This window comes from Ochotona princeps, chromosome 29 (assembly GCF_030435755.1).
Source record: "Ochotona princeps isolate mOchPri1 chromosome 29, mOchPri1.hap1, whole genome shotgun sequence".
NCBI classification, from domain to species: domain Eukaryota; kingdom Metazoa; phylum Chordata; class Mammalia; order Lagomorpha; family Ochotonidae; genus Ochotona; species Ochotona princeps.
This window is the reverse complement of record NC_080860.1, coordinates 4,622,620-4,645,716: the sequence shown is the minus strand read 5'-3', so window position 1 is coordinate 4,645,716 and position 23,097 is coordinate 4,622,620. Positions and strand designations below refer to the sequence as shown.

General features: G+C 50.3%; 1 protein-coding gene across 1 annotated transcript; it reads left to right on the top strand.

The window, feature by feature from the left end:
- Nucleotides 1–3,391: 3,391 nt before the first annotated feature.
- ARPC3 (actin related protein 2/3 complex subunit 3) lies at nt 3,392–15,057 on the top strand. Its single transcript, XM_004595303.2, has 7 exons — nt 3,392–3,548; nt 5,780–5,879; nt 10,781–10,857; nt 12,261–12,329; nt 13,589–13,715; nt 14,031–14,125; nt 14,751–15,057. The coding sequence occupies exons 1-7, from the start codon at nt 3,543–3,545 to the stop codon at nt 14,811–14,813; spliced, it is 537 nt and encodes a 178-aa protein (XP_004595360.1). The 5' UTR covers nt 3,392–3,542; the 3' UTR covers nt 14,814–15,057.
- Nucleotides 15,058–23,097: the final 8,040 nt, after the last annotated feature.

Below are 23,097 nucleotides of genomic sequence, written 5' to 3'. Positions count from 1 at the left end.
TTATTCCTCCTAACAGACTCATGTCCCATTGGCGATTTGGTGACAAACCTTTCAGAAATTAGGACACCTGTAATTTAGGTGCAGTCTTTTTTTTTCAGACACAAAAGTTTATTTGCTTAGGGCCCAGGTGAGCAGGGCAGGGAGAGGAAAGGGAAGCCCCTGAGGAGAAAGCCGGGAGGTGGGCTGCCTCGAAAGGGGAAGGAGAAAAAGACATCACCAGATACAATATTTTTTAAAATTTTTGCGTCTTGGTAGCAGAGTTGTATCTGCAGTGTTAAGTTCAATTTATTTTATTTATTTTTTGAGAGTCTTTTATCCAATCTCATTTTTTTTTAAAAAATTTATTTTGATTACAAAGTCAGATATACAGAGAGAAGGAGAAATAGAGAGGAAGATCTTCCGTCTGATGATTCACTCTCCGAGTGAATGCCACAGCTGGTGCTGTGCTGATCCGAAGCTGGGAACCAGGAACTTCCTCCAGGTCTTTCACACGGGTGCAGGATCCCAAAGCTTTGGGCTGTCCTCGACTGCTTTCCCAGGCCACAAGCAGGGAGCTGGATGGGAAGTGGAGCAGCTGGAATACGAACCGGCGCCCATATAGGATCCCGGCGCATTCAAAGCGAGGACTTTAGCCACTAGGCCATGCTGCCAGACCCTATCCAATCTCATTTTTAACATTTATTTATTTTTATTGAAAAGTCAGATTTGGGGGCACTGTACAATGGCCTAGTGGCTAAAGTCCTCCCCTTGAACATGCCCGGATCCCATATGCGCACCAATTCATCTTGGCTATTCTACTTTCCTTTCAGGTCTCTGCCTGTGGCCTGGGAAACAGTCAAACATAGCCCAAGGGAACCCTTGGGACCCTGCACCCCATGGGAGACCGGGATGAAGCTCTGGGCTCCTGGCTTCAGATCAGCTCAGCTCTGGCAATTGTGGCCACTTGGGGAGTGAATCAATGGAGAGAAGATCTTCCTCTCTGTCCTCCTCTCTGTATATCTGACTTCCCAATAAAAAAATAAATCTTTTTAAAAAAAAGTCAGACTTACAAAGAGAATGAGAGACAAAGATCCTTTATCTGCCTGCTTACTTCCCAAGTGTCTGCAATGGCCAGAGCTGAGCTAATCTGAAGCCAGGAGCCTCTTCCAGGTCTCCCATGGGGTGCAGGGTCCCAAGGCCTTGGGCCGTCCTCGACTGCTTTCCCAGGCCACAGGCAGAGACGTGAAAGGGAAGTGGAGCAGCCGAGATGAACTGGTGCCCATAAGGGATCCCGGCGTGTGCAAGGTGAGGACTTTAGTTATTCGGCTTCTGCACTGAGCCCCGTTCAATCCATTTTAATTAAAGCATGAGGCACTGTAGGTGTCAGTGGTTGCTTGCACCTTAGGGCTTGGCTGGGGGAGGTCAGCTTTGTGCTGTGTGGTTGAGTGACAGGAGCTAATCTAACAAAGCCAGTGGGGCAAAAACCACAAACTACCAGCAAAGGCATGTGCTGCGCTGTTTGGGGGCTCTCCTGTGGCCCCGAAAAGTGGTAAAAACACGCTTGTCTCCCAGGGTCACTAATGCCCCACCCGTGCCCCAGCTTAAACTGCACAGTCCTGGAGACGGGAAGTTGGGGTCTGCTGGCGCCGTGTGCCCTACTTTCTCTAGTCTTTTCTCTCCCAGCTGCCTGTGCTCAGGGCCCTTCCCTGTGGATGTCCACGTGGGAGGAGGACGGAGAAGGAGGAGGCCGACTCCTGCTGCCCCCTGGTTCAGCCTGGTGTGTGCTGGGGACACCAGTGGAGGGTCAGGGTCCTCCGCCTTGGTACATCAAGCTGACTGGCTGTGCACCCCACTGACTGCAAATATGTGGGCTGTTCTGTGCCAGCTGGTTCCTGGGGTAAACCATTCAGTGTACACAGGGTGTGCTCCCATGGTGCTGAAATGCCACAGTGTGAGACCAGGAACAAAGTGCACTGTGACCAAGGGGGTCCTTGTTCAAATCAGGCCCACCCTCAGCAGGGCCGTTAGGCCAGAGGGAGAAGTCCTGCATGGGAGCAGAGCAGGGTGCTCACGGGTGAGAGCTGGGCAGCCACAGCGTGGCTTCTCACATGAACTGCTCTCTGTGGGAAAGACACTGGCAGGCCAGATGCCATAGCCTAGTGGCTAAATCCTCACCTTGCAACTGCTGGGATCCCCTGTAGGCACCAGTTCATGTCCCAGGAGCCCCACTTCCCATCCAGCTCCCTACTCACGGCCTGGAAAAGCAGTCGATGACGGCTCAAAGCCTTGGGACCCTGCACCCACGTGGGAGACCCTGAAAAAGTTACTGGCATCTGATTGGCTCAGCTTCAACTCTTAGATTTTAAAGGCATTTACGTTTTTACATGCAGCTAGTTCCCGCAGCAAAGTTCACTTTTCATGATTAGTTTACAGTGAGCCAATGGACCAGGCACCATGAGGTCTTAGGAGGTCCTTTACTCCAGCGGGATAGGAACTGCAGTCCGGTGGCGGGGGAGAAAAGTAGAAGGCACACGTCTCCTGCCATGGTGGCAGGATGGGGGGCTCCCAGGGCAGGGGACGGGGACAAGATGGAGGATGTGGGAGGGCTGGGAGAGAAGGGCAGGGGCACACGTGGGAGGTTCATTTATACAACAGATGAGCCTGCAAGGTGTCGGGGCGCGGGGACTCGGCTGGGAGGGGCTGTGAGAGATGTGGAGAGGTGGCATTCTCAGGCAAGAGCCCATGAGGTTACATCTCATTGCTGGACAACCGGAAGGGCGTGAACTTCTTGAGCTGTGGGAAAGAAGCAAGAAGTGGCGCCGAGTCTGGAACATTCCAATCACTCCACATCGGCTGTTGCAGCCTCTTGGGGAGTGAACCAGTGGATGGAAGCTCTGTCTCTCCTCTGTGTAAAACCTGCCTTTCTAATAAAAACGAATATATGTTTAAAAAAAAAAAGACATACTGGAGCTTCCAGGGTGTGTCAGGCACGTGACTTCTAGCACTTTCCAGATGGTTCCTTGCATCTGCCCAAAGCTTCCACTGTCAGCGAGGGCACTGAGGCCGCGAATGCTGGAACTGATTCGTAGCCACTCCACTTCTTTCCCTGCTAACCTCGTGCATTCACTCAAATATTAAGGTTTACCGTGCAAGGGTACATACAGCAATGAAACAAAATTCCTCCCACTTTGCACAAGGGAATCCTAAGAACTAAGGGAAACGCGAGCGGGCAGGATGAGGCAGGAACTTAGAATGGGATCGTGTACGTCCAAGGATGATTTTTTAGGTCGAACCAAGGAACCACACACCACAGACCCGGCGCCTTTCGCCCACGAGCACGCATGCGCGACACGCAGAGCCCGCGCCTGGTGCTCGGGCGACCCCTGGCGCCTCTCCGGGAACGCGCAGCCGGCGGAGGGACGTCGGAGCCGGAAGTTCCGCGTCCTCCCGTGGCCCTCCCCTTCCGGTTCTCTTCCGCCTACCGCGCCCGGGCCCCCCAGAGCGGAAGCGCCGCGCTCCCTCCCGAAGCTGCGCCTGTGGGTGGAAACTCGGGAGCTGCCAAGATGCCGGTAGGTGTTCAAGAGATGCGAGCCCAGGAGGGCAGACGGGAAGTCGGGGCCTGACGGGAGGAGAGGCAGGGGCGGGGGCTGGACCCTGTGGGCCCGGGGCAGCCTGAGGGGCACGGTCCCGCAGGACGCCGTCCTGGGAATGCCGTCCCGGAGGTGCCGTCCTGGGAATGCCGTCCCGGAGGTGCCGTCCTGGGAATGCCGTCCCGGAGGTACCGTCCCGGGGGTCCGAGGACATGGCATGTGTGAGCCGGCAGCCCCGCGGCGCGGGAGGAGGCGCCGCAGCCCTCCGCGCGCCCTCGGCCCCCCCGAATCCAGACAGGGTCTCCGGAGACCCTCGACAGCCTCCTGGTCTGGGACTGGCGTTTTTCTTTTTCCTCTGGGGCCAGCTTCTCCTTTTCTTTCCTCCCCTTCCACCCCACCCCACCCTACCCCACCCTACACTACCCTGTCAGATCCACTTCCTCCTCCGCTCCAGGGGCGGGTCGCACCTGCTGCTTGTCAGCCGCAAACCCCACTTCCTGGGTCTTCCAGATGTTTCCATCTCGTGAACATCAGCGTGGATGTGGAGACAGATGGGCCTGGTGGCTCTCGCGTTTCTGTGCGTGGGATCGGGTGGGCGCCCCTCCCCGGGGTAAACCTTCACCCTTCCGTGACGGGAGGTACCTTGCGGTGGTGACTGGAGATAGCTGCTGATGCAGGCACCGGCAGGGGCAAGGCTGGGGGCACACGTGGCTTCCCGCATCCCACAGATACCCTGAGGACAGCCGGGCAGGCCCTGGGCTACACACTGGACACTGAGGTCTTGCGTCCTCGGCGGGGTGGCGCTCCCCGCAAGGCGCATACCATCCATGCTCCTGTTTGTAGCAGAGGAAACTAAGTCTCAAAGGAAACTTGTGGCCACGCGTTAAGCCGGGACCTGAGAGCCCTCTGCTAGTTGCACTTGTGGATCACACACCCACCTGGGACTGACGCTGTGCTTGGTCCTTATGTCTGTCCAGCAGCCCAGGAACTGAGATCTTCAGTGTCAGCCACATCACCTTGCTCCTGTAGTCCTTTGTTGAATGAATGAATGAATGAGTATGTGATGGGAGCCCCGTGTGGTCTCATCAACAGCCACACATCTTGTGACAAGCAGAGCCACCAGTCAGCATACAGGTTGTTCTCAGAAAAGTCGTGTATACGCCCACGTGCCCCCTCCATGTAACTCACCCACTGAAAGCAGCATAGGTCTCGCTTTATAAAGATAGTCAGCCAGGGCACAGCGGCTGTATTGGCTAGTCAGTCCTCCCCCTTCAAGTGCCAGGATCCCGTGTGGGCACTGGTTCATGTCCTGGCTGCTCCATTTCCTGTCCAGCTCCCTGCTTGTGCCCTGGGAAAGCAGTTAAGGATAGCCCAAAGCCTTGGGACCCTGCACCCATATGGGAAATCTGGAAGAAGCTCCTGGCTCCTGGCTTCGGATTGGTCCAGCCATTGTAGCTGTTGTGGCCACTTGAGGAGTGAGCCAGCAGATGGAAGATCTTTGTCTCCTCTTCTCTCTGTAAATCTGCCTTTCCAGTAAAAATAAATGAATCTTAAAACAGAAATAGGGAGCCAGATCCGAAAAAGTAGTGCTTGGGCTCTGGTTTCAATAGAGTCGTGGGCTGGGGGAGTGCCTTTACTTACCCATCTGGTGTTTGCCTGTTCTGTTGTGGAAATGCCTCCCAGCAGCCACCAGCATGAGATCTGTAACATGGAACAGAAAGTGAAGGAACTTGGTGTATAGTGTGCATTTCTGCCAAAAGATAAAGCCGTAAAGGGCCGTAAGATCACAGACAGCGGTAAGTGTAACTTGAAAATTAGGAAGTGACGAGAACATAAGCCCTTTGTTTTTAACCACTTGTGTGATTGTCCGTTCAGACAGTTAGGTTGTTAAAGATTCATGTATTATAGAGGCAGAGACAGAGACCACAACAGAACCTGGAATTCCATCTGGGTCTCCCCCATGGACATAGGGTCCCCAGAGGCTTGGGCCATCTTCTTGCTGCTGTCCCCCAGCTGGCACCCACAGGGCATGCCAGTGCTGCATGTCATGGCTTAACCTACTGTGCCACAGCAAGGGCCCCTCGTCCTCCCTGCCCTTGTTAAGCATGGGTGGATGGCTCATTTTCTTTTTCTCTGGTGGCCGGGAGGTTGTGTTTGAGTTCCCGGTAATGTGCTCTCATTTATTTTGTATTCTCACTGGGCCACTCCAGGCTTACCACTCTTCTCTCATGGATCCGGACACCAAGCTCATCGGGAACATGGCGCTGTTACCCATCAGAAGTCAGTTCAAAGGACCTGCCCCCAGAGAGAGTAAGTCCAAACCCACTGTTGTCACATTCTGATATGAAATGCTTACAACCCTGTGACGTCAAATCAGGGGCTTTCTTAGCTCGGCCCTGTGACTCGTCCCAGTTGATGCCTATGTTTTGTGCTTGCTGGTGGATGTTGTGTCCTGTGTCTTTAAAGATTATGGCTCCCTCAGTTCTGTAGTAATCTAGTCAAAGCGGTTGGATTTTTACTTTTATTTTTCTTGATAGAGCAACTAAAATGCAATCATGGGCAAATGCAGGGCAAACTCGCACATCTAGGGCGTTGGCTGAGCTGTGGCATAACCACGAGGCTTGGCGTGAAACAGCCTTGAGAAGTGGCCGTGGGCTCTGTCTGTCTTGGCGTGGGACATTGTCTTAGGATGCATCACAGAGTGCAGAGTGCAGGACGACACGATTGTAGGATCGCGCTCTGGTACCCTGGCACACACTGGAGCACACAGCCAACCTTGGCTCTTCTATAAGGACTTGTGTGTTCTGGGTGTGACCTGTCTACAATTCAGTAGGTAGGTGTTGTCCTTATTACCAAGTGGGTGAAAGCTAACTTCTGAAAAAAAAAATAACATTAGAAATAAAGATTGTGGTTGTATGCTGCATTTAGGAAGAAAGCGAATCATTTGCCTCTACCTTCTCCAGCTCAGTTCAGAACATGGTCGCTAATTAGCACTCAGTTCTTTTTTTCTTTTAAGATTTTTTTAATTTTTTACTTGAATGGCAGAGTTACAGAGAGAAAGCTCTTCCATCCGCTGGTTCACTCCTCAAATTGCCGTAATGGCCGGAGCTGAGCCAATCCAAAGCCAAGAGCCAGGCGGTTCTTCCAGGTTTCCAATATGAGTACAAGGTTCCAGGGACTTGGACCATCCTCTACTGTTTTCCCAGGCTACAAGCAAGGAGCTAGGTCAGCATGCAGCAGTCGGGACATGAACTGGCTCCCATAATGAGGTGCCAGTGCCTCAGGTGGAAGGTTAGTGTGCAACGCAGCTGCACCGGCCTCGTAACACTGTCCGTTCTTTCAGATTCCTCTAGTGCTGCTGCCTTCGTAGATGTCACAGCCACCTGCTTTCCTTCTCATCAAGTTGGAAAAAGCAACCCACAAAAAAAAAACCTTAATCTCTTCTGCTTCCTCCATTCCTCAGCGTCTTTCTTCGTTTCTGGCAGTGCCTCAGTGGTGAGAGTAGTGTGTAACGTGACTCATGCTTTCTCTCTCCTGAGTTTTGTTTCTCTCCTATAAATCGCCTCTTGAAACGTTTCTCCCTGTTCAGAAAGCCGCATCCTCTGACACATGCTGGGCTGTCCTGCCAGCGCTGGGATTTGTTTGACGTGGGACATGGTTCTTCTGCAGCAGCGAGGGTCCGAGCCGAGTCCTGCTCCTGGTTTCCAAGGCCACGGTTACAATGACGGACTTTTGAATTATCCTCCTCTTGTTCTTTCTGCCAGACCTTTTGGCTTGTCCTCTTCCTAACTTAATCTTGTTTGCAGCGCCAGTTTAAAGCTCCGTGAACTTAATAAATCTGGTGAATAAGCAGAGTCTTCAGTTGATTCTGAGAAAAAAGAACAGATAGAAACAGACCAGGCATGGAAAAGCCTGCTGGTAACCAGGGTTGGCCCAGACTGCGACGGAGACACCCTTTCAGATGGGTACTCCATGTAGCAGGTCAGAATCCCCAACCAAGGGTGGAAGCAGTCTGGCTGTGAAAGCCTTTGTTAATAACTTCCTGTGTTTGAAGGACAGAGGGACAGCTCCCAGCCACTGGTCCCCTCCCTGCATGCCTGCAGCAGCATGCACTTCTGCAGGAAGTGTATGGAGAGCCTAGCCAGGATTTGAATGAGGCAATTGCCTATGGGACACAGGCGTCCCACATACCTGCCCTGTGGTAAACAAGGCCTGATGCCATTCTTGGGTCCCCGAAGGAGGATAAGACCCTGAGCAGCCGGCTCCTTGCGATTTCTGTAGCTGAGGAACTGCCCTGTTGCCTTCCCCAAGGACTTCATGCATTTAGAGTCAGCAGATGGTGTCCCTGGCAGGCCTCTTCCTCTTCGGGGTTCTGCGTCCAGCACCTCACTGCACTAAAAAGACCTAGCTTGGTTTATAAACCCTGGGGAATCCTTGGGAAGAGGATTCCTTCTCCCAGAGAAGGCACTAGATCACAGGGCACTCTAGTTGGGAACCCGCTGAGGGCCCTGGGCAAGAGCCCCGAGCTGGCCGAGGATGAACGCTTCCGAGTGTCCGTGGCTTGCCATCAGGTGAGGCGTAGGGTCACGGGCAGGGCCAGGAGGGTCAGTCCCTGTCCCAGATGTGCCGCAGCCAGCTGCTGGACATCAAGGACCTGATGCTTCGACCTTGGAAAATAAACTGCCAAGGCGGTTGTATAACAAGAGCTGTCCTTGTCACAGCGGTATTTCTGGCTTTTCTTGGGCTCCAGCCACCCAGGACAGGAAGAAAGGAGAGTTTTTCCTTGAAGTAACAATGTAAACTGAAGCCAGATCATACTGGATATTTTTAAACTATTTTGCCTGGGCCTGGTGTTGCATAGCAGGTTAAGCCACAGTTTGCAACACTGGTTTGAGTCCCGGCTGTTCCACTTCTGCCCCAGCTCTGTGCTAACAAGCCTGAGGAAACAGCGGAAGTGGCCCAAATGCTTTGACTCCTGCATCCATACGGGAGACAGAGAAGGTCCAGGTCCTGGCTTCAGGCCGGCCCTGTCCAGCAGTTGGTGGATCCTCTATCTTTCCTTATATCTGCCTTTCAGGTAAATGAAGTAAATTTAAAAGTCATGCTTATGGGCCCAGCATGATATCCTAGTGGCTAAAGTCCTCGCCTTTAACGCGCCAGGATCCCATATGGGTGTCGGTTCTGATCCTGGCAGCCCTGCTTCCCATTCAGCTCCCTACTTGTGGCCTGGGAAAGCAGTCCAGCACATCCCAAAGCCTTGAGACGATATACCTGCGTGGGAGATCCGGAAGAGACTCCAGGCTCCTGGCTTTGGATCAGCTCAGTGCTGCCTATTGTGGTTACTTGGGGAGTGGATCAGCAGGCAGAAGATCTTCCTCTCTGTCTCTCCTGCTTTCTGTATATCTGCTTTTCCAATAAAAAATAAATCTTTTTTAGAAAAAAGTCTTGCTCACATGAGTATATCTAAGTCTCAGTCTATTTTACTGAATGCATAAAGTGAAACTTCATATTTATCAATTGTGTTTTTTAAATAAATTTTCTGGTATGTATACTGACTAACACTTTCCTGTTGACTCTAAGTTTCATTTTTTTTTGCAAGAGTTACTGTTAATGCAAAGTCAGATATACAGAGAGGAGGAGAGACAGAGAGGAAGATCCTCCGTCCAATGATTCACTTCCCAAGCGCCTGCGACAGTGGCCAGAGCTGAGCCGATCAGGAGCCAGGAACTTCCTCCAGGTCTCCCGTGTGGGTGCAGGGTCCCAATGCATTGGACTGTCCTTGACTGCTTTCCCAGGCCACAAGCAGGGAACTGGATGGGAAGTGGGAGCACCGGGATTAGAACCAACGCCCATATGGGATCCTGATGTGTTCAAGGCGAGGGATTTAACCACTAGGCTACCATGCCTTGCCCATATTTATCAATTGTTTATAGATATTTATGAATAGTAGGACATAGGGTGACAATTACATTGTTTTTTTCTGTATTGATTGGATTTTTTATAGTGAGCATATAAATTTATGAAAAACAAGTGAGAGTGGGTGTTGCCTTAGATCTCAATCTCACATAATAGTACACCTGGAATAGGGCCCCACCTCCTGTTCTGACTCTGACTCAACTTCCTATAATGTGATTAGGGGGCTGCAGATGATGGACCCACATGCCTGGGTTTCTGGCACCCCTGTGGGACACCCAGATAGAATTCCTAGCCGCTGGCTTGGGTCTGGGCTGTCCCAAGCTGTTGCAGGTGTCCTGCTTGCTCCACTTCCCTTCCAGATCCCTGCTTGTGGCCTGGGAAAGCAGTAGAGGCTGGCCCAAAACCTTGGGACCCTGCACCTGCATGGGAGACCCGGAGGAAGCTCCTGGCTTTGGATTGGCTCGGCTTCGGCCACTTGGGGAGTGAACCAACAGATGGAAGATCTCTCTGTCTCTCCTCCTCTCTGAAAATCTGACTTTCCAATAATAATAATGATAAATCTTAAATTTTTTGTTTGGAATTTAAATGCAGAGAAAGAGGTCTCTCTTCAGCTGTGGTTCACCACCAAGTGCCTGCAGCGGTCAGCAGTGGGCTAGGCCAAAGCCAGGAGCCCAGAACTCAGTCAGGGTCTCCCTGTGGGCAGGGACCCAGCTACTCTCAGGAGGAGGCAAGAAGCCTGAATAAGCAGAGTTGAGACTTGAACGCGAGCAGTCTGAGTCGGAATGTGGGTGTCCCGAGGAGCTGCTGCACTGCTGAGTTGCGTGTCTGCACCCTCATTTTATTTTCTTACTCAACTATGAAATTTGTGACAATGGAACCTAGGTTTTTTGCTTTTGTTTTTTAAGATTTATTTCTTCATTTGATAGACTGAGCTACAGAGAGGAAGAGATAAAGGGAGATCTTCTATCCACTGGTTCACTTGCCAGATGGTTGCATCAGCTGGGGCTGGGCTGGGGTAGAGCCAGGAGCCAGCTTCTTCTAGGTCTCCCATATGGGTACAGGAACCCAAATACCCGGGCTGTCGCCCAGTGCTCTCCTCGGTTAACAGCTGGATTAGAAGTGGGGCAGCCAAGACCTGAATAGGCACTCAAATGGGGCGCAGGCGCCCAAGGCAGCAGGTTAACATGCTGTGCTGCCATGGCAGCCCCTAAGTTTTGTTGTGTTTATGGTTTTTCTGTATGTTATGGTTTACATCTGACTAATTTTTCTTCCCTTCTTCCCTGTGTCCTGCTTAGCAAAAGATACAGATATTGTGGATGAAGCCATCTATTACTTCAAAGCCAATGTCTTCTTCAAAAACTATGAAATTAAGGTAAATGATGGAGCTTTTATTGTTTGAGCTTAAGTTTTCTATTGGGGTGAGAGTTGCTGTGAAAGAAAACATAAAATGCAATTGCCATTCCTATTCTAGAAGAATCCCTGACATTGGATTCGAAGATACTGGTTTCTCTTTTTTTCCTCCACCGTTTATACCAGGGGCTGGCATGCTGGGACCTGACAACCAAATCTGGCCCATGACCTCTTTCTGTAAATTAAATTTTATTAAAATCCAGCCTGGCCCACAAAGCCTAAAATATTCGGTCTCTGGCCCATTACAGGGCGAATTGGGCAATCCTGGTTTAGCTCTATCATTATTTATCTTTGTGATAACTCAGCACCTTCCGTGTGCCAGCCGTGGTAGTGGGTAACACTAATCCAGAACCAGAAAATCCTGCCTGCTGACATTTTGTTAGTTTACTGCTTTGTGCTGCACCTGAGCTGGAGAAATTTTTAAAAATGACCCTGGTCCCTCCCTTCCCTGCCTCCTCCCAGATAGTCCTGCGTTCCCGCAAGGGCGGTGACGATGAAGGGAGGAGGGAGGGTGAGAGAAAGGAGAGCGGGACACGAGGCAGGTTTTCTGAGCTCCTGTCTGACCAAGTTACCAGGGGAGCATTCTTGGTAAGATTCGAAAACATGGGATGAACTTCACCATCTCCTTGCCAGCGTGTGACCTTTCGGCATCAAACAGGATGTAAGATCTCTGTGGACTCTTGGTCTCTGAATGGTAATCCCGGCGAACTGTGCTACGGCAGAATGCTTTCTCTGTCGAGTACGTGGCCTCGGTACTGTGTTGGTAGTAGGTTTAAGTGTGATGCTAGCACACTTGATTGCCTGGTCTGAAAAGCAGGGAGACCTGTGGGTTCCTCTTTGTTTTTTCAGCTATAAATAAGTGTAAAATGTGACCTCATGCTTGCACCACATTTGATCAACATCCGTTGGCCTTCTCCACATTTTCCTCTGGCTCAGGTCAAGACCCTGGGCTTAGAGCGTCCTTCAAGAACATGTCACCCGCCAAGTAATTGCTTCCTCTTTCAGAGTAATGAATGTTTCTGTTCTTGGCGGAGATCCTGAAATGAGAGGGTTTTTAAAAATTGGCCAGCCATATGGTACGCCTCAAGTTTTCCAGACAGCTTTGTTAATTCTCCTTCCCACGCAAGGGTGAGGGGCTGGAACCTGTGATGGGGGAGCTGAGAATAACAAGAGCCTCTGTGTAGCTCAGGGCGGACCTGATACCCCCTGCACACACACTCACCCGGGGTTGCAGAAAGGGGAGAAGCTGGCCCTCGAAGGGGCTTGTGTGCGCTGTGGTTGCTCCAATCAGAGGACAAAACTTGGCTTCCTTCCCTGGACAGAATTGTTGGGCTTCATGAACACTGTTTTCTTTTTCCCTCTTAGAGTGAAGCTGATAGGACCCTGATATATGTAACTCTCTACATTTCTGAGTGTCTAAAGAAACTCCAAAAGGTAATGAAGCTTGCATGACTGTTACAGGGAAACAAACCATCAACATTACCCTTCCAGCCACTTTTATGTGTTAGAACTCTAAGGACAAGGAGAAAATATCTCCTCGGACTTGGAGCATGAATGTTAGAGGCATATCCGAATCTGGTTCTCTGATTTCATGGTATAATAAACTGACATGAAGATAAGGGTAATGGTGTGTTAAAACTTTCCACATATGTTCTTTGAAGGCATAAATCTTGACAAATTCCATTTAAGACCCTGTTTCGGGTTTTCTTTTTTTTTTTTTTTTTTTATTACAAAGTCAGATATACAGAGAGGAGGAGAGACAGAGAGGAAGATCTTCCGTCCGATGATTCACTTCCCAAGTGAGTGCAACGGCCGGTGCTATGCCGATCCGAAGCCGGGAACCAGGAACCTCTTCCGGGTCTCCCACGCGGGTGCAAGGTCCCAAAGCTTTGGGCCTTCCTCGACTGCCCTCCCAGGCCACAAGCAGGGAGCTGGATGGGAAGTGGAGCTGCCGGGATTAGAACCGGCGCCCATATGGGATCCCGGGGCGTTCAAGGCGAGGACTTTTAGCCACTAGGCCATGCCGCCTGTTTTTTTTTTTTTTTTTTTAAGATTTATTTTATTTTCATTACAAAGTCAGATATACTGAGAGGAGGAGAGATAGAGAGGAAGTGGAGCTGCCGGGATTAGAACCAGCAGCCATATGGGATCAAGGCGAGGACCTTAGCCACTAGGCCACGCTGCCAAGCCCTGTCTCGGGTTTTCTTAACCTGGGCTCATAGGATAGATTTCAGAAATCCATAAACTTGAGTGGGAAAAAATTACTCTCTTTCTTTCCATTAACCTTAACTGAATGTAGCATTTCCTTCCGTTGTGAATGTCAGCAGTGGCCCACAATAGTCCCCGGAAACCTGTGACTTTGTCTCTTACCAAACCCCTGCTGTTTTCATATTAAAGACATTTACAAATTTTGTTTACACTCCTCAGTACTTCAAAATTTAGTTTTCAGTCTAATAAAAACACATTTGAGACCATGTCCTGAATTTGACTTTTAAAAATTCTGTTTCTTGTATGTTACTATAATTGGTCTCTTGTCATTTTCTCGGTTGTGTTTGCAACTTTTTTCTGAGAAGGCGCATGCGATCTGCCAGACTGGTATCGGGCACAGAGAACATGCTGTGACTTGGAGCAGCAGTGTGAATGTTACTGCCCCTTTCCCTGTAAAATATATGTCTTTTGTATTTTAATTTCAGTGCAATTCTAAAAGCCAAGGCGAAAAAGAAATGTATACACTGGGAATCACAAATTTTCCCATTCCTGGAGAGCCAGGATTTCCACTGAATGCAATTTATGCCAAACCTGCAAATAAGCAGGAAGATGGTAAGAAGAGGGTGTTTGTCCTCCCCACAGTCCCACCTGGTGCTCCCCCTGTGGCTCCCTGTCCCCTTGCTCTTTCTGGCTGTGAGGGTGGACTCAGTGGGATATGTGTTACTGGGTTAGGCATGTTCACTAACGACTCTGGGCAGCAAGTGTGTTCTGCAGAGAATCTCCTGAGCTAAATCGAATGTAGTTCTAGAACCATGTGGACTCTTGTGGTTTTGTCCTCCATGTTCAAATGTGTGCACCAAGGTCAGCATGCAGGCTTGGGGTTTGGGCTGTGCTGCGTGCGGCAGCTTTGCAATTGCTCTCTTGCAGAGGTGATGCGAGCCTACTTGCAGCAACTGAGGCAGGAAACTGGGCTGCGACTTTGTGAGAAGGTGTTTGACCCTCAGAATGATAAGCCCAGCAAGGTAAGACTCTTCCATTTGGTGAGTCAGATGTTAGGTCTCCCATAGCAAGAATCCTTGGTAACTGCATTGCAGTGTGGCTGGCCTTTTGAGCATGTGCCTGCTGACCCGTAGCTCACTGCGACCCATTAGGTGGTGAATTGCACATGATAAGAACATTGTCACTGTATAGTCTCATGTCAGGGCATCATGACCCCACAGAAGAAAGATTTTGCATGAGGTATCCTGCCTGTGTAGATGTCCGTCTGATTGGTCCCAGGACTGCCTGTGGTACCCAAGTCTACCTAGCTCAAAGCCCTTGTACGAAATGGTGTGGTGTTACTGTCACTCATGTACATCCTGCCATACACTAGTGCAGGGTAAATGCTGTCTAGGTAGTTGTGACATGATTCTAGGAATAGTGACAGTTTAAAAAGTCTGCATTGTTTGGTCAGGCACAGGTTGTTTCCCCAAATAGTTTCAATCACTTGGATTTGAGTGATCTGTGAGTCTGAAAGAAATGTTTATACATCTCTTGAAGGAGGAGTTTATAACATAAGAAATGCCAGACTAATAGTAAATTTGATTGTGAGATGAACTTTGCCCTGCCATTGAATCGTCATCTGACTCTCCTGTCCCCTCTTGGTAGTGGTGGACTTGCTTTGTGAAGAGACAGTTCATGAACAAGAGTCTGTCAGGACCCGGGCAGTGACGGAAGCCTGGGCAGCCGCCATCTGCAGAGCTGCGGGCCACATTGTACAGCGAGGTGTACACAGTCCTTGGCCTTGACCGCATCACGTTTTATACGAAAGATAGCAGAGAGCATGTCTTTACTTGAGAAACGCTTGATCAAGAAGGGCTTGGGGGTGGGAATTGGCAAAGGGTCATTTGGAATTTTCTGCAGTATTAAGCTGGTGCTTAATACAAATAAATAATAAAGACATTTCTAACATTCTGTGCCAGGAAGTTTGTTACTTACCTGTGACACTCAATTTCTCTTTAATTTTTTATTTATTTACTTCTTTTTTAGAGAAAACATACAGGATACTCTTAAAATGCACACTTTACAGATGATGAATGATGCATTGGTTAGGAACACCCCTGCTTGTCTCCCAGCTCTGACCCAGTTCCAGGTTCCTGCTCATGTACCCTAAGCAAATTGTGACTTCATGGCTCAGTCCTCCTCACCCACGTAGAGACGTGGTTGAAGTTCTAGACTCCTGACTTCAGCCTGGCCCAGCCCTGTCTGTCGCAGGCATCTGGGGAATAAAGCGGCAGGTGGAAGAGTCTCTCTTGCTCTCTGGAAGGCAGAAGCCTTCAGGTAAATGAAAGCAAATAAGCTCCTGGATGATCAGAAATGCTCGTTTCTGCCTTTGTTCTGCTCCTAAGTGTCCTGTGCTTTTAGCTTACGCAGTTAGGTCTTTGAGCCATATGACCTGATTCTGGGATATGAAGTGAGGTAGAGAGCTGGCGTCAGGCGTGTGCATGTGGCTATTCAGTATCCTAGCACTGTTTGTCGTAAACACTATCCTTTTTCCCATTTAATTATCTTGGTTTCTCCCTTAGGCAGCTTGTCATCACTTTAACAAATACTGAGAGAAGCTGCTTACAAAAACAGGTTCATTTGGACTTGTGGGCTTGGAGATTTTCAGGCCAGGATTAGCCAAGCCCATCAGTTGCCCCTGTGGTGAGGCCAGAGGGTGAGAATGGTGGAGGAATTACGTGGTGAGTCAGGAAGCAGGCTGGTGAGAGCATCCAGCCATGGCCACACCCCAGTGACCTCATGACTTCCCGATACCATGATCGGATCACCTGTTAGCCACTAACACAAGACTGAGGACCAGGCCCGGCGGCGTGGCCTAGCGGCTAAAGTCCTCGCCTTGAACGCCCCGGGATCCCATATGGGCGCCGGTTCTAATCCCGGCAGCTCCACTTCCCATCCAGCTCCCTGCTTGTGGCCTGGGAAAGCAGTTGAGGACGGCCCAGTGCCTTGGGACACTGCACCCGCGTGGGAGACCTGGAAGAGGTTCCAGGTTCCCGGCAAAGACTGAGGACCAACATTAGGGCTGTCGGAGGGGTATCCAGCTGATGTCTGAACTGCAGCAGCTGCCCGTCAGAGCTCAGTTGACCAAAAAAAAATCCAACATATGGGTTTATCTCTGCACTGTAATGTACTTAATGTGCCATTCACTTTTATCTTGGGCTAGTTCTGAATCAAAAAGGTTTTCATTGCTTGGCTGACAGCAGTAGCTAACACCTTGATGAGACTATGTATTTTTCTGGTTACCCATTAGATATTTCAGGATGCAAACACTCTCGTGCAGTAGGTTGAGCTGCTCCCATATCAGAGTCCTGGGATCAAGTACCACCTCTCCTTATGAACCAGCTTCCTGTTAACTCCTCAGGAAGGTCTTAGAAGATGGCCCAAGTGTCTGGACCACTGCCGGCCACGTGAGATTCCTCGATGGAGCTCTTGGCTCCTGGCTTCAGCCTGGCCCAGCCCTGCCTGTGGAGGACATTTGGAGAGTGAACCAAATCAAAGATCTATGTCTCTCACTCTGCCTTTCAAATAAATAAAACTTTTTTTTTTAAATGTGTAGCTCGGAAGGTGCCCTGAGTCCTTAGTACCTGGAGCTTGCACGGCCTTGGCATCTTTGCTGCACCTGTGTTTGGCTTTTAATGTGAGAGTCCGTGGTTGTAGCGTCTATGTTGGAATTACCTTTGGCCACGCGTGCAGCAGCCCCAGTCTAAAGTGTCTTGCAGCTTTTTGTCTCTTGAATCTGGAAACAGTCCTGGAGGAGGCCGTTTAGGTGCACGGTCAGAGCCCCAGCTCCTGCTCTGTTCCTGTTCCCCTCTTTGCACACAACCCTCATTGCATCTTCTCAGCTCCTGTGTCTGTAGACCAGACAGAAAGTGGGATCCAGGGAGACAGGTCAGCTGAAGTCCTGTGTGGAGACTTGCCCTTGTGTCTCCTTGGCCTCTAGACAAAGAAGTTCAGAAAGGGTAGAGTTTTAATGGGGCATGTTGTTAACTTGTTTGTGCTGTTGCTAAAGACAAAGGGAAGACTAGGAACAGAAGTGAGTTTGAATTTTGGTTGGAACTGGAGAGTTGAGGTAGAACTTGAAGCTGCAGCATTCCCATTTTGCTTTTATGTGTAAAAATGTTTTAGTAGGCCAGTTTCTTGTTCTTGAGCCGGCGATCTGAGTTATGAGCTGGGTAAGCCCCATTTTCCACACAGCCCACAGCAGGGCCATGTCTGAACTTACTCCATAGACCTAGGGAATGGCCAGGGCTGAGCCAATCCAGAACCAGGAGCCAGGAGCCTCCTCCAGATCTCCCACATGGGTGTAGAGTCCCGAGGCTTTGGGCCGTCCTCGACTGCTTTCCCAGGCCACAGGCAGGGAGCTGGTTGGGAAGCAAAACAACTGGGATATGAACCGTTGCCCTTATGGGATCCCTACACATGCAAGGCAAGGATTTAGCCACTGACCCATCGCACCAGGCCCTGATTTTAAAATACTTTAATCAGCATGTGTTGCCTGTGGCTTAGGTTGAGTATTAAATTTTTCCATGTGACAGAGTGCCAAAGAAGTGCTCCCTGGTAGGAATCTTTAGGTTGCTGGAGGCAGACCCTTGGATGAAAACTTCCTAGTTCCCTTAAAGGGTGTTACAAAAGCCTGAAGCTGCACCTGTGCACTGGCTGGCATACTCACTCTGCCCCTCCCCCTCCTTGCCGCTCACCAGGTGACAGAGCTATGCGCCAGGCAGCTTGCCCTTTGAAACTCTAAAACTCATCTGAATAAAACCTCTTTTCCTTACCAGTAACTTTTCCTAAATACTTCATTATAGTCATGAAAAAATAACAACAGTCAGGAAGAAGAGTTTGGCCCGCCCAGCAGTCAGCATGTTGCTCAGGACTGCACATCCCACCCACGTCGGAGTGCCTAGGTGGGAGTCCTGCTCCACTCCCTCTCCAGCTTGTCAGCAGTGCACGAGGTAGCAGGTGAGGAGTCTTTAATTTTTAATTTTTGAAGATGTTTACATAGTTGTCCAGGGTGAGACCATTGTTTCCAAATCTTCCCCCTCTTCTTCCTGTATCTGGGCAAGAGGGGACATTAGAGGAGAAGCCACGCCCAACCTCCCCTCCCCACCTAGTACCCAGGAATGGGGAACAGCCACCCAATGCCATCCGAGGGTTCCCAACGTGGGGCCTGCTCTGAGGAGTTCGCTGAAATGCCATCAATCTCGCCGATCCAAGGATGAGGAAATCCTTCCAAGGTCCATCTGCTGACAGTCCACCCCAGAATCTCCGTTTGCCCTGATGTTTGCTGTCAACGCTTGGCTGCAGCAGTTGAGCAATTTGTTCTGCTCTCCTTCCTCTGCTGTTTTACCAGATGTTCTTGGCAGGCTCCAATGGGCTGCCATATCCTCCATGTGCATCTGGGCATGCTGTCTGCTTTTCTGTCTTAGCCAATAAGGAGGTCTAGTTCTGACACATGCACTCCATGGTCAGACCACATGGTCTCCCTATGGTTGGAGTCCAGTAGTTCAGTTGGGGGGATCCCCACAGGAACCTTGTCTGAGGTGATCCCAGACCTGATTCTTGTGTGTTGCCAGTATGGGGTACATTCAGTCTGTCTCTCTTGTCAGCATACACACACACACTGGTAGTTGTAATTAAGGGTCAGTTCTGTCTCCAACCCTATCTCTTAGGTAAACCAATGGATGCTGAGGCCCAGCCCAACCCTGCTCACCACATACTCAGCCCTCAAGTTCACCAGTGGATCCTGCAGCCCCAATAGCTCCCACCAAGCCTATCCCCAGCCCTGGTTCCTGGGCTTGCCAGTATGTGTAGCAGACTGATCCAGTCTGTCCCACATCCCATTTAGCTCATATACATCACTGAGTGTTAAACAGCTCAACCCAACCAACCCCACTATGCAGCCCGCACTCATGCCAGTGGGTGCTGTCACCTATCTGGGCAGGTCCGGCCCAGCCTTGATTCTCATGCTTCCCAGTGCTAGTTGCAGCCCATCGGTGAAGTGCCCATAGTTTCCCTACTGGGCCCACTCCTAGCCTAGATCTTGTACTAGTCAGGTGGTTCTGTATTCTTGCCTAACATGACTTGCCCCCAGTCCCAGTACTTGCCAGCCTGCATTTACTCTGGCTCATCCTGCCCTAGTGAATACAGTCATCCCAGTTTGGCTCTCCCCCTAACCCAGCTCAAATGCAGGTCAAACAGGTGTTGTAGCCCTGCCCAACCTGGTCTGCCACCAGTTTAGTACTCACACTCATCAGTGGGTGCTGTGGCCCAGCAGGAAAACCCCACAGCCCCCCATCCCAATCGCATGTGCACTAGTGGGTGCTGTGGCCCAGTCTGGCATAGCACACCTCACCTCAGCATCAGGAGTTGGCCCACATATCCCCCAAGAATCTACCCCTGGACCTGGTTCTCTTGCATGCTACTTAGTGTCATGGTCTAACCTAACATCACCCATCCCCTGCTCTGCCACTCACTGGTGGGTACTGTGATCTAGGGCCCCATGTCTTAGCTTTCATGTGCACTGGTGTGGTGGTCGGCTGTGACCCATGCTAACTAGCCCAGCTGAGATCTCCAATATGGTCTGGCGCATCTCTGACACATAGAAGTCCTGCAGCTTCCACCCTCCAAGCCACTCGGTCTCAGCCCCCCCACTTACCTACAAGTACCATGGCCTTGTCTATGGGTATCCCTTAGAAGTCGTTCCTCGCCTGCAACACATTCCCCTAGCAGTTTTCCTTCCATGTATCTCTTTATCCCCTTCCCTGATCATTCCATAGACCCCGCACATGGGAAAATACCCAGGCTTGTTCCGCCTGCCTGGATACAAGGACTTAAGTCTCCCCACACCGCTGCTGGCAAGATCTCCCAGACCCCCCCACAAGCCGACACCCCCAAATCCCCACAAGGGCAGGCATAGGGTCTGACCAGGCCAGGCTGGGCTGCCTGTCCGCCCTACGGGTATTGAGCCACATGGTGGCTCCTCTCACCATGGAGATATCAGATTTTTTTTATTTTTCTTGTTAGAGCAACTAAAATGCAATCATGGGCAAATGCAGGGCAAGCTCACACATCTGTGTGCTGTCATGCAGCCCTGTGGCTGAGCTGTGGCATAACCACGAGGCTTGGTGTGAAACAGCCTTGAGAAGTGGCCGTGGGCTCTGTCTGTCTTGGCGTGGGACATTGTCTTAGGATGCATCACAGAGTGCAGAGTGCAGGACGACAACGATTGTAGGATCGCGCTCTGGTACCCTGGCACACACTGGAGCACACAGCCAACCTTGGCTCTTCTATAAGGACTTGTGTGTTCTGGGTGTGACCTGTCTACAATTCAGTAGGTAGGTGTTGTCCTTATTACCAAGTGGGTGAAAGCTAACTTGGGCGGGGGAATTAACATTAGAAACTAATATTTCTGAAAAACAAGGTAAGAAAAGTTTGAGGACTGTTTGCACTCATCATTTTAGTACACCACTCATCACTGCCATCCTGTATGCAGAAGGACACGGAGATATTTCACATTTTCCTTCTTCCCAAAATTATTAGTACCAAAGACCATAAAAATCTTGGAACTGTGTCCACAGAGGGATGTACTATACTACTGCACCAAAAGCCATTTGGACTTTGGCTTTTGTTTATTTTGTTATGTTTATGCATGTTCGGAAGACCATCCCATCAGGACGGTGTAATTTTAGAGGCACATCTGCTTTGTGTTTAATGTTAAGATAAATCATCCGTCACGATTTTCCACTTTGCTTTAGCTCCACAACTCCAGGTGATCTGGCTGAGAACTAAATACTCTAAACGTTTTTCCACCCTGTTGAACCCTTGAACAACCCTTATGTGCCCGATTCACCCCTTCTGTAGGTAAAAACGCTGAGACCTACAGAAAGGGAAGAAATTGTCCAAACCCACACATGTGGGAGTTGGCAGAAGTAGCAGTGTGAAAACAAAATCTGTCTGCATGCAGAGCTGGCCCCATTGCCAAGTGACCCTCTGGTCGCTGTGATGTTCAGGGATGATGCAGACAGGGTGGGAGGGTGAGTCTGTGGTGCTGTGTCAGTTAGTGAAGGCTGCACAGTAATGTCTAGGTGGGCTCTGCACTCCAGGACCCTAGAGGTCTGATGAGGGCATGTAACGAGGTAGAAAGGAAGAAACATCCCAAATGTACAGGATTGCCTGGCGCTGCCATGCAGCCCGCTCTCCTGAGGAGGCCTGGAGCACGGAGGCTGTGATTGCTGATGCTGGCTGGAGAAGACTTAGGGAGGGTGGGTACCTGAGTTCCAAACAGATGGGCCAGATTGGGCAGGCTTGGTCAAGTGTGGCATTTGGGAAATAGTAGGGTAAAATAGATGATGGGGAAGACACTCCAGCAGGGGGCAGTGCTCCTGTTTTTGAGAGCCATGGTTGGACTGGAACTTCAACTGCTTTTTATTGGTTTGTTTGTGGGTTTTTTTTTTTTTTTTTAAGATTATTTTATGGGCCCGGCACGGTGGCCTAGCAGCTAAAGTCCTCTGCTTGCATGCTCCAGGATCCCATATGGGTGCCGGTTCTAGTCCAGGTGGCTTTACTTCCCATCCAGCTCCCTGCTTGTAGCCTGGTAAGGCAGGAGAGGACGGCCCAAAGTCTTGGGACCCTGCACCCGTGTGGGAGACCCAGAGGAAGTTCCTGGCTCCTGGCTTCAGTTTGGCACAGCACCGGCTGTTGCAGTCACTTGGGGAGTGAATCATCAGACAGAGGATCTTCCTCTCTGTCTCTCCTCCTCTATATATATATATCTGACTTTTCAATAAAAATAAAGCTTTTTAAAAAGGAGCAATTGGAGAGGCATTCTTTTGTGAGATTCATTTTGAATTTATTTGATAAGGCAGAGAGAGAAATGGAGACAGACTGTTCATCCACTGCCGTATCCCCCAAGGCCTGCTGCAGCCGCGAAGTACAAACTTGGGGAGTCAGGGTCTCCCACCTTTGTGGCCAGAGCCCACTTGAACCACCACTGCCACCTCTGCACATTTGTGGGAAGGTGGGACTGTGATAACATGCAGGCACCCCAGGTGGCATTTTGACTGTTGCTCCAAATGCCTGTCCCGGAAGATCTTCTAAGAGAGGGTTCCACAACACTGCATTTGACGGTGAAACCTCAGGTTGAATTTGAACATAGTTGCCTTGGAAAATAGCAGTGCCTCTGCCAGAAATAATTTGTCATCCAAACCCGTAAGTACAAAAGAGCACAGTGTGATTAATTCTGTTGGGACAGCAGGCTTAAGCTTGGACTGTTCAGGAGAACTTGGGGAAGCAGATGGCCGGGTCTGGAGTTCTTTGGAAGGAGAGTGGGAGATGGCTTAGCCCTCAGCAGGCACCCTGAGTTTCAGAGTTCAGTTGATGGTCTCTGAGACAACCCATCAGGCAAATAGAAACGTATGTGATGGGCCCGGCGGTGTGGCCTAGCGGCTAAAGTCTTCTCCTTGAAAGCCCTGGGATCCCATATGGGCACCGGTTCTAATCCCGGCAGCTCCACTTCCCATCAAGCTCCCTGCTTGTGGCCTGGGAAGGCAGTTGAGGACGGCCCAAAGCCTTGGGACCCTGCACCCGCGTGGGAGACCCGGAAGAGGTTCCAGGTTCCCAGCTTCGGATCGGCGCGTACCGGCCGTTGCGGCTCACTTGGGGAGTGAATCATCGAATGGAAGATCTTCCTCTCTGTCTCTCCTCCTCTGTGTATATCTGACTTTGTAATAAAAAAAAAAAAAAAAGAAACGTATGTGAAAGATCAGGAATAAAGGCTGGAGAGATGGGAGGCCATGGACCCTGAACGCTGAGACATGAGCAGTGAGGCATTGGGAGGGAGGAAGGCCCTAGCCAGGAGCCCAGCTGAAAGCTAAGGCGTTACTCACTGAGGGATGGATCAGAAGGCAGTGCTGGGCTGGACTGTAAACATCTGACAGCTCAGAACTGCCTTTTT

What these genes read in the sequence shown, in the direction of transcription:
- ARPC3 (XM_004595303.2), top strand. An exon ending in AGGACCTGCCCCCAGAGAGA is followed by an intron (nt 5,880 to 10,780) that starts GTAAGTCCAAAC and finishes TGTCCTGCTTAG; the next exon opens with CAAAAGATACAGATATTGTG. An exon ending in GTCTAAAGAAACTCCAAAAG is followed by an intron (nt 12,330 to 13,588) that starts GTAATGAAGCTT and finishes TTTTAATTTCAG; the next exon opens with TGCAATTCTAAAAGCCAAGG.